The 16,769-nt window shown below is 42.4% G+C and overlaps 1 protein-coding gene across 5 annotated transcripts in view; it reads right to left on the bottom strand.

Moving 5' to 3' along the window:
• Window positions 1-16,769, bottom strand: part of syk (spleen tyrosine kinase) — a 458,870-nt gene that overhangs the window by 51,215 nt on the left and 390,886 nt on the right. For 4 of the 5 annotated variants that reach the window (XM_072516819.1, XM_072516816.1, XM_072516817.1 and 1 more), the window contains one exon: window positions 14,582-14,650. The exons of the other annotated variant lie outside the window; for it this stretch is intronic. In XM_072516819.1, the coding sequence (XP_072372920.1) occupies window positions 14,582-14,650 (69 nt within the window). The remainder of the gene's footprint in view (window positions 1-14,581; window positions 14,651-16,769) is intronic. 5 annotated transcript variants of the gene reach the window in all.

Here is a 16,769-nt window from a genome sequence, read left to right as displayed (position 1 = left end):
TTTATACAACCACTAGGGAGCTCCCTCTTCATATTAATAATTATTCAAGGTGGAATTTTCAATTTGAGGACTAAGCCCTGTGGTGGGGACAGGGGGTGTTTCCTGCTGCGAATTCAGGCCTTATTGCGTGGCCCCCCGCCTCATCAGTTGATCAGCCATAGGCCTCATGACATTTTTCGCGATGGGACACGCTGGATTGTGCATGTCCCACAGTGATATTTGCGCGCCTTCAAATTAGCTATCAGTGACCTGCTGATCAGGACACTCGGGTTCCTTTGTACATTTGGACAATCTCTTACTGTTTAAGAAATACCCTGCATATCCGTTCCTCCGACCAAGTTTATAACCTCACATTTTTCCACATTATATTCCATCTGCCATATTCTTGCTCCCTCACTGGTCTGGATTTTTAGGATGGAGGGCACAAGGTGGCTACCATCCGAAGAGTTGACGGGGAACATATCCCCACCGGCTCCAGCAGCCCCAATGTAATTTCAAGCTTTAACAAATGTTGATTGGCAGAAGGCCGGACTTCCATCTGGCACTGGGTGGAAGTCCTACCTTGAAAAGCTGCCAGCAAACCAGGTTGGCCTGCAGCTCTCCGGTCATTCCAGGAACAGCATTGCAGGTGAAATGTGAACTAAAATCTGGACATTAAAAGTCTAATGATGACCATGAAACCATTGTCAATTGTCGTAAAAACCCACCTGGTTCACTAATGTCCTTCAGGGAAGGAAATCTGCCGCCCTTACCTGGTCTGGCCTACATGTGACTCCAGTCCCACAGCAATGTGGTTGACTCTTAAATGCCCCCTCATTTAGGGGTGAGCAATAAATGCTGGCCCAGCCAGCAATGCCCACATCCCATGAACAAATTTTTAAAAAGTGGCACGTAAGGGCCTTGATTGGGGCAAAGGCGGGCATCTAGGCAGCACAGTATCACAGTGGTTAGCACTGTTGCTTCATCGCACCAGAGTCCCAGGTTCGATTCCCGCTATGGTCACTGTCTGTGCGGAGTCTGCATGTTCTCCCCGTGCCTGCGTGGGTTTACTCCGGGTGCTCCGGTTTCCTCCCACAAGTCCCGAAAGACGTGCTGTTAGGTGAATTGGACATTCTGAATTCTCCCTCAGTGTACCAGAACAGACGCCGGAATGTGGCCAATAGGGACTTTTCACAGTAACTTCATTGCAGTGTTAATGTAAGCCTACTTGTGACACTAATAAAGATCATTATCCAGTTGGAAGCCCTGACCACTCCAGCATCAAATCGTGCCCAGATCGGAGAGGGTTGCGGAGTTGGAGGGAATTTTGTCCATGCAATTTCATGCTCTGCCTGCTTCAGAACCCACTATGAGAGGGGGCTGGAGGGGGGGGGGTTCAAATTCTGGTCACTAAGTCTAACCCAATCCTTTAGAAGCCGCTTTGCATCTTGCTCACAAAGCACATATCCACCTAATTGCGTCATCCGGAACTTGGAAATATTACATTTGACCCCACATCCAAATCTTTGAAATATATTGTGAACATCTGGGGCCCAAGTACCAATCTTTGCAGTACCCCACTGCCTGCCAACGTGAGAATGACTCTGTTTCTGCCTGTTAGCCAATCATTAATCCATACCAGTATATTATATCCTATCCCAAGTGCTTTCATTTTACCAACTAACTTTCTGAGGGGAATTTTATCATGAGCCTTCTGAAAATTCATGATGTCCACCAATTCCCTTTATCAATTCTATTATAGAGTTATAGAGGTCGACAGCACAGAAAACGGCCTTCAGCCCATTACATCTGCACCGGTCAAAAAGAACCACCTAACTATTCAAATTGATTTTCCAGCATTTGGCCTTGGCATCACAAGCACACATTTAAATACTTCTTAAATATCATGAGATTCTCTGCCTCCACCACCTACTCTAACTGGAGCCTAACCAACATTTTATATAGTTCCAGCACAACCTCCCTGCTCTTAAACTCTATGCGTCGGTTAATAGAGGCAAGTGTAGCATATGGGCGGCATGGTAGCACAGTGGTTAGCACCGTTGCTTCACAGCACCAGGAACCCAGGTTCAATTCCTGGCTTGGGTCAGTATCTGTGGGGAGTCTGCACATTCTCCCTGTGTCTACATGGGTTTCCTCCAGGCCCTCCAGTTACTTCCCACAAGTCCCGAAAGACGTGCTTGTTAGGTGAATTGGACATTCTGAATTCTCTCTCTCTGTACCCAAACCGGCGTTGGAATGTGACAACTAGGGGATTTTCACAGTAACTTCACTGCAGTGTTAATGTAAGCCTACGGGCGGCACGGTGGCTCAGTGGTTAGCACTGCTGCCTATGGCACTGAAGAGCCGGGTTCTACCTGGGTCACTGCCTGTGTGGAGTTTGCACATTCTCCCTGTGCCTGTGTGGGTTCACCCCCACAACTCAAAGATGTGCAGGGTGGGTGGGTTGGCCACACTAAATTGCCCCTTAATTGGGAAAAAATTATTGGGTACTCTAAATTTGACACTAATAAAGATTATTATTATTATGACTTCTCAGCCACTTTATCTACCTGCCCTGCTACCCTAAGGGACCGTGTACATGCACACCAAAGTCCCTCTGATCCTCAGTGCTTCTCAGGGCCCTGCCGTGCATCATGTATTCCCTTGCCTCGTTTGTCCCGCCCAAGTGCATCACCTCAGACTGATCCGGATTGAACTCCAATTGCCACTGATTAGTCCATCTGACCAGCCTGTCTTTATCCTCCTCACTATTTACCACCTCGTCAGTTTTTGTATCATTCGTGAACTTACTGATCAACCTTTCAATATTCAAGCCTAAATCATTTATATAAATCACAAACAGCAAGGGTCCCAACACTGATTCCTGCGTTGCCCCACTGGACACAGGCTTCCAATCAGAAAAACACCCCTCGATCATTACCCTCTGCTTCCTGCCACTCAGCCAATTCTGGATCCAATGTGCCAAATTTCCTTGGATCCCACGGTCTCTTACCCTCACTATCAGTCTCCCATTTGGGACCTTATCAAAAGACTTGTTGAAATCCAAGTAGACCATGTTAAATGCATTGCCCTCATCTACACACCTGGTCACCTCTTTGAAAAATTAAATCAAGTTGGTCACACATGCTGATTATTCCTGATTAATCCCTGCATCTCCAAATGTAGATTAATTCCATCTCTCAGAATTGCTTCCAATATTTGGAGGTTAGACTGACTGGCCTGCAGTTTCCTGATTTATCCCTTCCTCCCTTCTCGAATAATGGTACCACATTGGCTATCCTCCAGTCCTCCAGCACCTCACCTGTAGCCAGAGAGGAATTGAAAATTATTGCCAGCGCCCTTCCTAATTCCTCCCTTGCCTCACTTAACAGCCTGGGATATATTTCATCTGGCCCAGGAGATTGGTTTACTTTTAAGCCTGCCAGACCACTCAGAACCTCCTCTCTGTCTATGTTAATTTCTTTAATTTTATTACAGTCCTGCTTCCTGATTTCTATACACACACCGTCCCTTTTGTGATGCAAAAGTCTGAGAACATGCACAAACAGATTCAAAAACAGCTTCTTCCCCGCTGTTACCAGACTCCTAACTGACTCTCTTATGGACTGACCTGATTAATACTACACTCCTGTATGCTTCACCCAATGCCGGTGTCTATGTATTTACATTGTGTACCTGGTGTTGCTCTATTATGTAATTTTGTTGTATTTTCTTTTCTTTCATGTACTTTAATGATCTGTTTGAGCTGCTTGCAGAGAAATACTTTCCACTGTACCTCAGTACACGTGACGATAAACAAATCCAATCCAATCCTCTCACTAATGGACACCAACACAAAGTATTAATTTAGAACCCTACCTACGTCCTTTTCCTTAACAATGTTGAATCTAACGGTGTTATGGTCGCTATCTGCAAAATGCTGCCCCACTGATTCTTCAACCACTTGCCCGCCTTTGTTACTAAAATTACGTCCAGGACTATCCCCTCTCTTGCAGGACCTTCTGTGTACTGGCTTAAAAAGACCTCGTGGAGGCATTTTAAGAATTCTACTCCCTCTAAACATTTAATACTATGATTACCCAGTTAATGTTGGGGAAATTGAAATCCCACACTTTCACTACCCTATTACTTCTACATATCTGCTCTTTTATTTTTCTCAGACTATTAGAGGGCCTACAGGACACTCCCAGCAATACGATCGCTCAATTTTGTTTTTTTAAGTTCTACCTCTATGACGTCATTTGAAGAGTGTTCTAAGATGCTGTCCCTCCTGACTGCTGCAATCGATTCCCTGATCAAAATTGCGACACCCCTCCTCTTTTACCACCTTCCCTTTCTCACCTGAAGATCCCATATCCTGGAATAGTGAGCTGCCAATTCTGCCCTTCTTTCAGCCATGCCTCAGTGACAACAGTGACATAATACCCCCATGTTTTAGTTTGTGCCGTCAGACCATTTCAGTATGATGCTGATTGCAAAGATACCGTTCCCAGACTGCTTAATTGTGATCCTGACTGTGAGGACACCATTTGCAGACCTATTAATATGTCATGTGAGAGTACCTTTAAGAAATGGGTGCTTATTACTGCAGTGATGTCAGAGAGTGGGTGGAGCTGGGTTGTCTGTCAGCTTTTTACTTTCATTTTAGGCTGGTTGCTGCAGGATGTGTTTTAGTTTCGTTTTCAGTGTTGGAGCTGAAGCCAGACAGAGCAGGTGTACTGTTGATCTCTCTGCCATGAAAAGACTGTCTCTTGATCATTTGGTGAATTCAAAATTATAACTGTTTTCAGTAGTGAATGTAAACCTGATGTGCTTCTGTTAAAAGGTGTTTCTTTTGTGTTCTGGATGTTATTTGGGAAGTTATTAAGGATTACTTAGTATTGTATTCTTTGGGGGTTGTATTTGAATTGATGGTTGCTAAGATGTTCACTGTATGTTTTAAAAAGGTTAACTTGAGTTCATAGAATAAACATTGTTTTGCTTTAAAAAATACTTTTCCATTTCTGCTGTACCACACCTGTAGAGTGGGCCGTGTGCTCGCCATACCACAATCTATTAAACGTTGTGGGTCAGGTGAACTACATGATACACTTTGGGGTTCTCTAAAACCTGGTCCATAAAAATAACATCTTTAAAAAACTCCAACAGATTTATCAAACATGATTTCCTATTCATGAATCCATGTTGACTATGTCCAATGAGATATCCAAGTGTCCATTTATTACATTCTTTGTGATAGATTCTAGCACTTTCCCTACTACCAATGTAATGCTAAGAGGTCTATAGTTCCATTTTTTCTCTCTCCTGCCCTTCTTAAATAGTGGAATGAAATTTGCTGCCTTACAATCTTTAGGAACCATTCTAAAATCTACACAACTTTGGAGGATGGTCAGTAGTGCATCCACTATTTCCATAGTGTGGCATTATAGAAATGTACAGCATGTGAAGAGTTAATGTCATGTTACAATTAGCCTCTAGATGGAGTTAGGGACAGTACTATAAAAGGCACTGACTCTTAGGCTTCTGGGAGAGAGAGTGGAGTAGAGGAGAGGAGACTGGAATTAAGTGCATAATAGAGATGGAGAAAATAAAATATAGTTACAGTTAGAGTATAGAGATAGTGTTAGTGAGTGTAGTTTAATATAATCTATTTGTTTACTATAGGAATAAGTGTTGAATGTTAATTAAAGTAGTGTAAATAAATTTGGCTTTGTTGGTGAACATCGGTTCAAGTGTCTTTGTGAACACTACGCTTTCCATCCTGAAGTCAACCTCACAAAGATCACTACATGGTACTAGGAAATGCATTCCTAGATAGTAAGCAATAAGAATAGAGAGCAAATTCAAGACAAGAAGAAAGAAAAATCATCTCACCTCTATACAAAGGCACCAGATTACTTCTGGATGTATGGTAAACTAAGCCTAAATTGGAAGGATTGTAAGCAACAGTTCAAAGTTTTTCTATCTGCCTCCGTGTTAGAGTCAGCTCCTGATCGGCGTAAAATCGCGATCCTCCTAAATCTAGCTGGACCACAAACTATACACTTGTTTAGTTCATTTAACTTTGAAAATGAGGATGATAAATATAAGCTTGATGTGGTAATTGAAAAGTTTAATCAGCATTGTGAGCCTCACATAAATGAAAACCTCAGTAAAAAACTGCTCAGAGAAAAGAAACTAATGTTGCAAGAATCTAAAAATAGATGTTCAGAAATATCGATGCGGGAATGTGGACCGAAAGTACACATCGTGGTTGATGCCGTTGTAGCTGTGGCACAGCTAGAAACTCAGAGCGCTACAGAAGAAGGCCAGTTTGCGCAAGTGCACCTGAAAAAAAAAAAGCGCACTTCGGAATAAGGTCATTTAGCACATGCGAAGTTGAGAAAAAAATGTGATCTGGGAGATGACCATTCTGCGCATGCGCACGACAATGTTGCGCTTGCGCACTTGAAAAGCACTCCGTGCGACAACCGTTCTGCGCATGAGAAGTTTGATGACATGCCCGTGTTTGGCCACGGCCACTTAAGAAAAAAGTGCCCAGCTTTTGGAAAAAGCTGTTTAAAGTGCGGCAAGTGGGGCAGCACGGTGGCGCAGTGGTAACGCTGCTGCCTCACGGCGCTGAGGTCCCAGGTTCGATCCCGGCTCTGGGTCACTGTCCGTGCGGAGTTTGCACATTCTCGCCGTTTTTGCGTGGGTTTCGCCCCCACAACCCAAAGATGGCAGCATGGTAGCACAAGTGACTAGCACTGTGGCTTCACAGCGCTAGGGTCCCAGGTTCGATTCCCCGCTGGGTCACTGTCTGTGTGGAGTCTGCACGTTCTCCCCGTGTCTGCGTGGGTTTCCTCCGGGTGCTCCGGTTTCCTCCCACAATCCAAAGACGTGCAGGTGAGGTGGATTGGCCATGCTAAATTGCCCTTAGTGTCCATAAGGTTAGGAGGGGTTATTGGGCTACGGGGATAGGGTGGAAGTGAGGGCTTAAGTGTGTCGGTGCAGACCCGATGGGCCGAATGGCCTCCTTCTGCACTGTATGTTCTATGTTCCATGTGCAGTGCAGGTGGATTGGCCACGCTAAATTGCCCCTTAATCGGAAAAAATTAATTGGGTACTCTAAATTTACAAACAAAAAATTAAAATAAAGTGCTCCAAGTTAAACCATTTTGCCTCGCAATGCAGAACAAGGGCTAAATTTTAATGAACAGCTGAACAAGACGTTTGCAGCATCGAACAAGCATTTTTTAAGCATGAAAGAAGAAACAAATTTTAATAAATCTGAAAATAAAAAAGATAAACTCAACATCATAGAAGATGAATTAGATTTGGAAGATATATTCTACATGGATATAATTGAAAATGTAGACAAAGGTCCACAGGAAATTTCAGAAGCTTAAAAAATAAACCCAATCACAATTGTTCCAAATCTAGATGAATGGACAATTCCAGTGATGTTGAATGCACATTTAACATCTTCAAACTCGTCACTGGAACGAGTGCCAATTTCCTCAGCCTCTCTGATTTGAACCGCCTGAGAGTTCAACCGACAGTTTTTTAACGACCGAAACGGCTGATCGACTACAATGAGAATGCGATTGAAACGCTAGTGGTATGTGACCTAGAAGCATGGGTGCACAATCAAAGTCACATTGTGCAATTCACCATTATGGACACAATGCGAGAGTCCATATTGGGAGCGAATGCGTGTGAAGCCCTGAACCTCTTTAAATGACTACCTTCCAGACAGCGTGAAGACAGAGGATTATTGTAACTGCCCACGAGGTTTGGTGCCACAATCATCCGATGAGCACAGTAAAGAAACAGATGATGATCAATAAGAAGAAGACTATGAAGGTCTATCTAGTTTATTTGCGACTAGTGACAAAGTGATCACAAGTAGAATACAAGCTGTGCAGGACAACAGCATCTCAGCTGGACTGTACAGAGGCTAACAATGAAAGTGCAACAGTGAATAGATCAATTGAGAGCACATCAATTGTGAACAGCCAACATGAAAATGACACCTTGGAGACTCCAGATGAGAAGCACAAAGAGCTCAAAGATACGTCAAATAATCCAAAGGGAACTGATATTAAAGAGATCAAAGGTCCATCAGATAATCCAAAGGAAACTGGATCGTAAAAATTTTGAAAATGAATCAGATAAGCCAAACGGAACTGATCTTGAGAACACAAAGAGTAACTACAGAACAACAGAATTTACACAAAGGTACGACTTTGAAACCAGAGGGCAACTAACCAACGTATTGCAATTCAATGGAAACAATGCGTTAGGACCTGCAGTCACACTTGCCAAACCATACAGTATGGAAAGCAAATCCAAATGGCAACCGAGCAAGGGACTGCAGGACAGTGTGTGAAAAACATCGACCATTCGTGATGACACAGACAGTTGCGTGTCTAGACCATGCCAAGCTCATGCATGACGGCACAAATGCCAGGAAGAAAAGGACATTGTCTAGAAAAAAGCGTCATTCCAACAGTCTAGAAGAGTTGGTCCTTGCTCAAAAAAACAGAAAGCAAATAGGTTTTTTGGGCACAGGAAACGAGAAATCGACACCACAAGCACAGAATAAAAACAAGTCAAGAACCAATACTTCCTGCCATTGACTTTCCTAAAGCTTTGTTGTCAAATGTAAAAGTAAATTCCAATGACAATACTATGCCATTGAGAAGCTCCACAAGGCATAGAAAACCGCCGAATCGTTTACATTTATAAATCTTTCACAAATATACCTCTGTAATTGCAAACATGATGTGTGATAACTTTAAATAGGAAATGTATGCACATTCAATACCTTGGGCGAGTCATGTTACAATTAGCCACTCGATGGGGCTAGGGATAGTACTATAAAAGGCACTGACAGTTAGGCTTCTGGGAGAGAGAGTGGAGTAGAAGAGACGAGACTGAAATGAAGTGCATAGTAGAGCTAGAGAAGATAGAATATAGTTACAGTTAGAGTATAAAGATAGTGTGGGTGAGTGTAGTTTAATATAATCTATTTGTTTACTATAGGAATAAGTGTTGAACGTTAATTTAAGTAGTGTAAATAAATTCAGCTTTGTTGATGAACATCGGTTCAGGTGTCTTTGTGAACACTACGCTTTCCATCCTGATCACAAAGATCACCACACATAGCTACCTCTTTCAACAATCTGGGGTGCAGCGCATCAGGTCCCGGGGACTTTGCAACGTTCATTTTTAAAAATTTCTCCAACAGAACTTTCTTACCAATACAAATTTAATTTAGTTCCTCATCCTCCCTCGTCCCTTAAATCTCTCATTCTGGGAGATTTATCGTACCCTTAATGAAGACTGACACAAAGTAATCAATTAGCTTCTCTGACATTTCTCTGTTCCACAATATAAATCCCCATGACACTGCCTGAAATGGACCTATATTTGTCAAAGCCAAAAGTTTACTTTTTATGTACCTATAGAAGCATTTACAGTCAGTTTTCAATAGATTTAGGCAAAACTGAATGGCCTCATTATAAGAAGTCCCATATTCTTTTTGGATGATGTGCCCCTTTTTGGACTGGCAGCTTTTGCCAACTTTCCCAGCAGTCAGTTATCAGAGACATGACACTAGTAGCGTAGGCTCCTCTAATTTTAGCAAAACAATTGAAAGACAGAAATAAAAACATAAATAATTGAGATACTCAGCAGATCAGGCAACATCTGTGGAGACAGAAACAGAGGGTGTGATTTAACGCAGAAAAAAACAGAGTCCCATTTTGGGTGCCTGCATCCCCGAGAAAGACATCGCTATTTAACAGGACTTTGCCATTTATTTTGGCCTCGGCACGGAATGCCCCACCAAGGCTCCACTTACCTCATTTCCTCCATTGGTGAACTCGACTCACCAGTGCTGGAGTCTACTCGTGCATGGGGGCACCATTTTTAAATGCCGCCCTGATCTTTCAACCCCCATCAGCCACCCCACCGGGGCCTCTGGACCCCCTACTGCATCTAACTTTACCTCTTAGTGGGTCCTCGAGCCTCCCCCTCACCCCAACTGTTAAGGGCAAGGCACACCCGGGCCCAATCCCTGGCATGGGCTATCTGGCACCCGGGCACTGTCAGCCTGACAATGTTGCCAGGATGGCACTGTCAGGATGCTCATCTGCCAGTGCCAAGGTACCCAGGTACCATCAGGAATTCCAGGGTACCACCCAGCCCAGAGCCCGACCACCCAGTGGTCTCTAATGGCCTGGGAGACACCCCCAAGCACCTTTACACCTGGTCCACACTTGTGGAAACCAATGCTTAACAGTCGCATGGTGAGGTTGTTAGTACCCAGGCCAGGGAAGAATACGATGCAGATATGAGCCTCATGGCTACTTAAATATGTTGATCTGGATCTCGCCCAGCATCTCATGTGATCTCTTTAAATCTTGCAAGAAATTGAGCATTGCGAATCTTGCGAGAGGTCTCTCGCGGGATTCAACCACCTCGGCGCGTCACCAAGTTGGGCACGATGAAGCTAATCACGCCCAGAGAAACGGGTTTAAACAAGATCGCTGACCTGAAACAATGACTGTTTTACTCTTGTCAGATACTGCCAGACCTGCGAGTAATTCCAGCATTCTTTGTTAGCGTAGAATCAGAGAACTGTTATGGTGCTGAAGGAGGCCATTTGGCCCATCGTGTCTGCACTGGCCCTCTGAATGAATAATTCACCTACTGCCATTCCCCCACCTTCTGCCTGTAACCCTGCACATTCTTCCTTTTCAGATAACAGTCTAATTTCCTTTTGAATGCTTCAACTGAACCTGCCTCCACCACACTCTCAGCCAGTGCATTCTAGACCCTGACCACTCACTGAATAAAAAGGTTTCGCCCCATATTACTTTTACAAATGACATTAAATCTGTGCCTTCTCATTCTCAATCTTTCGCGAATGAGAACAGCTTCTCGCTGACTACTCTCTCCAAATGCCTCACGATTTTGAATGCATCTATCAAATGTCCTCTCGACCTTCTTTTCTCTAAGGCAAACACTCCTAACTTCTTCAATCTATCTTCATAACTGAAATTCCTGATCCCTAGAACCATTCTCATGAAACTTTTCTGCACCCTCCCCAGTGTATTCACACCCATCCTGAACTGCGATGCCCAGAACTGGACGCAATACGCTAGCTGAGGCCGAACCATTGACTTGTACAAATTCAATGTAACCGCCTTTCTCATGTACTCTATGCCCCATTTAATAAAGCCAAGGACATCTTATGCTTTACTAACTGTCCTTCCAATCTGCCTGTGTCCATTTGAATTTCTACACCATCTTCCTCATAGTTCACAATGCTTCCAAGTTTTGTGTCATCCGCCAGCTTTGAAATTGTGTTGTGTACGTCAAGATCTAGGTCATTTATATAGATATGAGGAAAAGCAAGGGACCCAATACTAACCCCTGGGAAACTCCACGACAAACCTTCCTCCAGCACGAGAAACATCCTTAAACCACTACTCTCCATTGTCTGTTACTTCGCCAATTTTATACCCTTTTATTCCATAAGCTCGAGCCTTGCTCACAAATCTATTGTGTGGCACTGTGTCACCTTTAGGAAGTCCATGGATGAAATTCTCCGGTGAGGCGGAGAATCCAGCATCATGAAGAAAACGGGATCGGTGCATGATGCTCTGGGCCCCACTGGCGTCAGGATCGCGATTCACGCGGTTCACGCCCTGTGCCAGCGGGAGGAAGCAAATGGATCAGTAAGAGACATTTGCATCCACTTCTTGGGCCAGGCACTATATTCTTCAAGCCTGCATGATTCTCTGGTTCTCTGGGCCAGGAATCAGATGGGCGAGAATTATTACTGGTCTTGACAAGCGAGGCCCTGAAGCGGTGAGCCTAGGGGGCATCACTTTAAGGGAGTTGCCCCCAAAGTCCATCCGACTGCCACCCTCCCCTCCCACAATGCACCATCCAGACCCCCCATCAATGCACCCACACCAGTGACCCCATAAATAAGGAGCCCCCCAGAGACCCCTAAATAAGGAGACCCTCCTCAAAGACCCTGTGATTAAAGGGAATCCACAGAGACACCCTAAATAAAGAGACCCCCCCTGAGACCCCCTAAATGAAGAGACCTCCCAGAGATCCCCTAAATAAGGAATCCCCTGAGACCTCAGGAGGTCCTGAGGAAGTCTCCCTCCTCACACACACCCCTAAAAAAGAGACCCCCTGTCAGGAAACCCCACAGAAGAGAGATCCCTCTCTGGGATTCTTTTCATGTTGACTGCCTGTCTTTTTTCATACTCCCTCTTTGTTTCTCTTATTTACTTCACTTCTCTAATGAATCTTCTATATTTCATTAAAATATAGAAGATATATTTGTTTTAATTGAATATTCTACGCAACTTCTGTCATAGGCAACCTTTTCTTCTTTATCTTAATTTTTATATCCTTCTGTCATCTAGGGAGCTCTAGGTTTGTTTGCCCTACCTTGCCCTTTCAAGGGAATGTACATTTGCTGTGCCCAAATCATCTCTTCTTTGAGATGATTGCTCAGCTATTAATTTTCCTGCCAGCCTTGATTCCAATTTATTTGACCCAGATATGTTCGTTCCCCACTGAAGTTAGCTTTCCCCAAGTTAATTATTCTTACTCTCGACTGGTCTTTGTCCATTTCCATAGTCAACCTAAAATGTATAATACAATGACCTCAGTCCCCTAAATGTGCTCCTGCTGACATCTGATCCATTTTATCCACCACATTCCCAGAACCAGATATAGCAGTGCCTCCATCCTCATTGGTCTGGAAACATACGGAAGAAAATATCCCTAAACACCTGTAGAAACTCTTCCCCTCTCTTACCCTTATTTATCCAAATATTTACTGGAGTAGTAGTAAAGCTCCCCATTATAACTGTTCTATAATTTCTGTACCTCCTTGAAACTGTGTCCCCCACTACTTAGTGGCCTATAGACTACACTGAGCAATGTAATTAGTACTTTGTTGTTTATCTCAAGTCAAATAGATACTGTCCTTGACCCTTCTGAGATATTTTCTTTCTCCAGCACTGCAGTGCTCTCCTTAATCAATACCGCCACCCCTCCCCCCTTTTCTTCCTTTCCTGAATAGGTATCTAGGAATAATTAAAATCCAGTCATGCTCCTCTTTGAGCCACGTCTCTATTATAAACACAACATCATATTTCCACATGGCAATCCGTGCCTGTAGCTGGCCAAGCTGTCCAATCCTATTTATCACACTCCATTTGTTCATATACATGCACAGAAATCCAGATTTTGACTATTATTTTTTCCTTTACTCTGACCCCGATCTTTTAACTTATTATTCCCTACTCCAGTGCTATCTAACTCTCCCAGTACTGCATTCCATGCCCTTTGACATTCCTCTCTAATATTATTTCCTGGTTCCCACACCCCTGCTGAGTTAGTTGAAACCCTCCCCAACAGCACCAGCCAATCACCCCACAAGGAACTCTATCCCAGCTCTGTTTAGCTGCAACCTGTCTAGCCTGTACAGGTGCCTGCTCCCCCACAGCTGGTCCTGGTGTCCCAAGAATCTAAAGGCCTCCCCACCTGCACCATTTTTCACTCAATACATTAATCTATTTTATCGTCCTATTTCCATACTCAATTGCATGTGGCACTGGGAGTAATCCGGAGATTAACATTTTTGCGATCGAGCTTGCTAATTTCCCACCTAGTTTAAATTTAAATTTAGGCTGCTGGATCACATCCCTCTTTCTACCTATGTCATTGGTACTGAATCTGGACCATGACTGCTGGCCGTTCACCCTTCCCCTACAGGGTGTTCTGCAGACACTCAGTTGTTATTGTTAATTTTCAAGTTTGAATTTTCAAGGTCTTGAGTTTTGTCACTGGGCATGTTGACATTCAGTGCATGAGTTAAGATCACATTGAAAAGTGTTATGCAGCATGATTGAATAATAATAGGATGCACACAAACAATATTCTAGTTGTGATGTTGTTGCTAATCTTGACAAATTGTCTTTTCAACATAAATCACTACATTAAAGAGCATTTTATTAAATTATCGACAACTTTCTTAATTTGTATTTTACGTTTTTTTGGGGGGGGTCTGAGACTGTGGCAAGATTCAGACCTTTGTCACAGTAATACTGTCCTAAAATGATAACCTGAGTGGCATCTGTTGCTCTATAACAATGATTGCGGAGCTGATTGTTGCAGATTGGAGTTCACAATTGGTCTTTGACATGAATGGATCAGTGATATTTCAATATCAGCACAGTAAGCTATGTTTCATTAACATCCCAGGCACTCAGTCATTTTTAAGAGATATAATAAATATGAGACCAACATCAGTAGGTGTAAGAGCAAATAATCATGTTTAAAAGGAATTATTAAGCTTTATTAATTCATAGCAGATGGGAATATATTTGCATGCTTTAATTTCTGCATGTTTGTAATGGTTAGTAGTGAGTGCAGAGAGAAAGAAATCTCAGAAATGTTATTAGTAGCACAACCAAACATTAGTTGAGCTCATGCAGAAATCTTGTTAGGGAGTCAACAGCCTACCAACCCTTGTGGAATAGTTACATGAGTCAAGCACCTTTTTGGAACCAGACTTTGGAAAGGATGAGGATTTGATCCTTGAGAATATTCCAACTTTGCCCTCTTGCTGGAAACCACAATTTCAAAAAGGAAAATTTAATTTCTATTCAAAGTACCATAGTAAATCATTCCTTATTCTAAAATATTTGATAGATTCTTCAGAGAAGGACTTTAATATAATTTGTTTTGGATTTCTGGCCAATGTTGCAGCTTGCGGCCATTCCAAGAACTTAATCTACTACAATTATTTAAATGGAAGCAAAGTTGATGGTGAAATGACCATAAAGTAAAAGATTGTTCGCGCACAGCTGCTATTGGTAAACAATATTGCGCCTGAGGTATCACAGACATTTCATGAATCTAATGTTACACTATTTAGACTTGTTGCCATAGTCTCCCCGTATCACCTCTGGAAACCTCCAAAGCGGTGGCGAAAACTGTTTTTATAAAGTTGCTGATTAATGGAGGAAGGTGTGTTCATTTTTCTCTTTCACTTTCGGTCAGTCCACAGCATAGCAGTTTGACCATCGAGAAATGTCATTAAGAGGGACGAAAAGTGACAAAGTAACCCTAGTATCCAGTTCCACAACTGTTGTTCCCTCAAATATCTGACCATGCAATGACATTACATGCTATTTTTAAAACTTATTAATTGTCACTTTTCATTAGCTTCACTTGCAATTAAAGAAACATATTTGTAATCTGGAGGAGGTTTAGAACAGAATTAGTTCCTCAGATGGTCCAAATCTGTAATATCAGAAACCTAAGCAAATTTTCAACATGATTTTACATTATTCTTTCAATTTTTCAATTACTTATTTATGCTTAAAGACCTGTTAAAACTACACAAGTCTCTATAACTGTATCTTCCAAAGAAAATGACGTTTGCAGACGTACCAATTAAAATATTCAAGTTAATACTCGACAAATGTTTGTGAGAATAGTGATTAGCTGTCTATATATAAATTGTTCTGTTGCTTAATATTTACTTGTACTACCAACAGTAGCCACCTTGGAACTGCAGTTATGAATTCAAACCGAGCAGAATGCCATATTGAGCAACAGGTGACTTGCTTCATAGTTTCACAGCATGGCTTTTTGAGTAGCAAAGTACTTTACACAAGAGAAAGTTCCAAGTTTAAAGAACAGGCTATACATTCTTAAACAGTGTGACAATATAGAACAGAATCTGTTATTGTTTCATATTTCTAGTTATGAACCAAAAAAACAGAATAAAAAGTCAAAAGTCGAAATTATAAAACGACTTGACATAAAAAAGAGAAAATCAAATGTTTTTACAAAAAGTTTTTTAAAATGGATACATTGAACAATTAATCATCTGAAAAGTGGGAGTTTGGGCAAGGGGAAAGAATTATGAAAAAATATCTCTGAAACTGTCATCCAAGTACATGCCTGCAAAATAAAGCAAAGTCCTGAATTGAAGTACAACAACAATTTATATTTACATAGGACATTTTATTATGGTACAGGTTGAAAATCCCTTATCTGAAGTGCTTGGAACCGAGTGTAACGGATTTTGGAATTTTTCAGATTTCAGAATATATTGCGCACGTGTGGTGTGTACTGGGAACTGCGCATGTGCAGTGTGCATTGGGAACTGCGCATGTGTGGAACTGCACATGTGCAGAACATTGGGAACTGTGCATTTGCAGTCACGTTGAGAACTGTGCATGTGCGCAACATTGGGAACTGCGCATGTGAGGCACACATTGGGAACGGCGCTTGCATGGCACGCTCGAAAAAAAGTGCGGATTTTGGAATTTCTCAGTTTTCGGAATTTTGGATAAGGGATCCTCAACCTGTAAAGGCGCTAAGACCCGGTGGGTGTGATCACAAACATGATGGACTGGGTAAGACAACAGATTTCCATCACTAAAGGACACAAAGGAACCAGATAGGTTTTAAGACAATTCGTAATTCACAGTCACCATTCCTGATATTTGCTTTTTGTTTCAGATTTAATTAATGTTCTGAATTTAAATTTCCCGGCTGTCATCGTGTGATTTAAATTTGTGTCTCTGGTGCATTAGTCGTGGCCTCTGGACCATTAGTCCAGTGACATAGCCACTAATCTAAACATTTGGGTGCTATTAATTAAGAAGCAACCATTAGCAATAAAGTTATGCAAGGAAGATAGAGTTCTGCATTTTAAATGCAGTGGTGAA

This window comes from Scyliorhinus torazame, chromosome 9, assembly GCF_047496885.1.
Source record: "Scyliorhinus torazame isolate Kashiwa2021f chromosome 9, sScyTor2.1, whole genome shotgun sequence".
NCBI lineage: Eukaryota > Metazoa > Chordata > Chondrichthyes > Carcharhiniformes > Scyliorhinidae > Scyliorhinus > Scyliorhinus torazame.
This window is presented reverse-complemented; position numbering and strand designations above follow the sequence as displayed.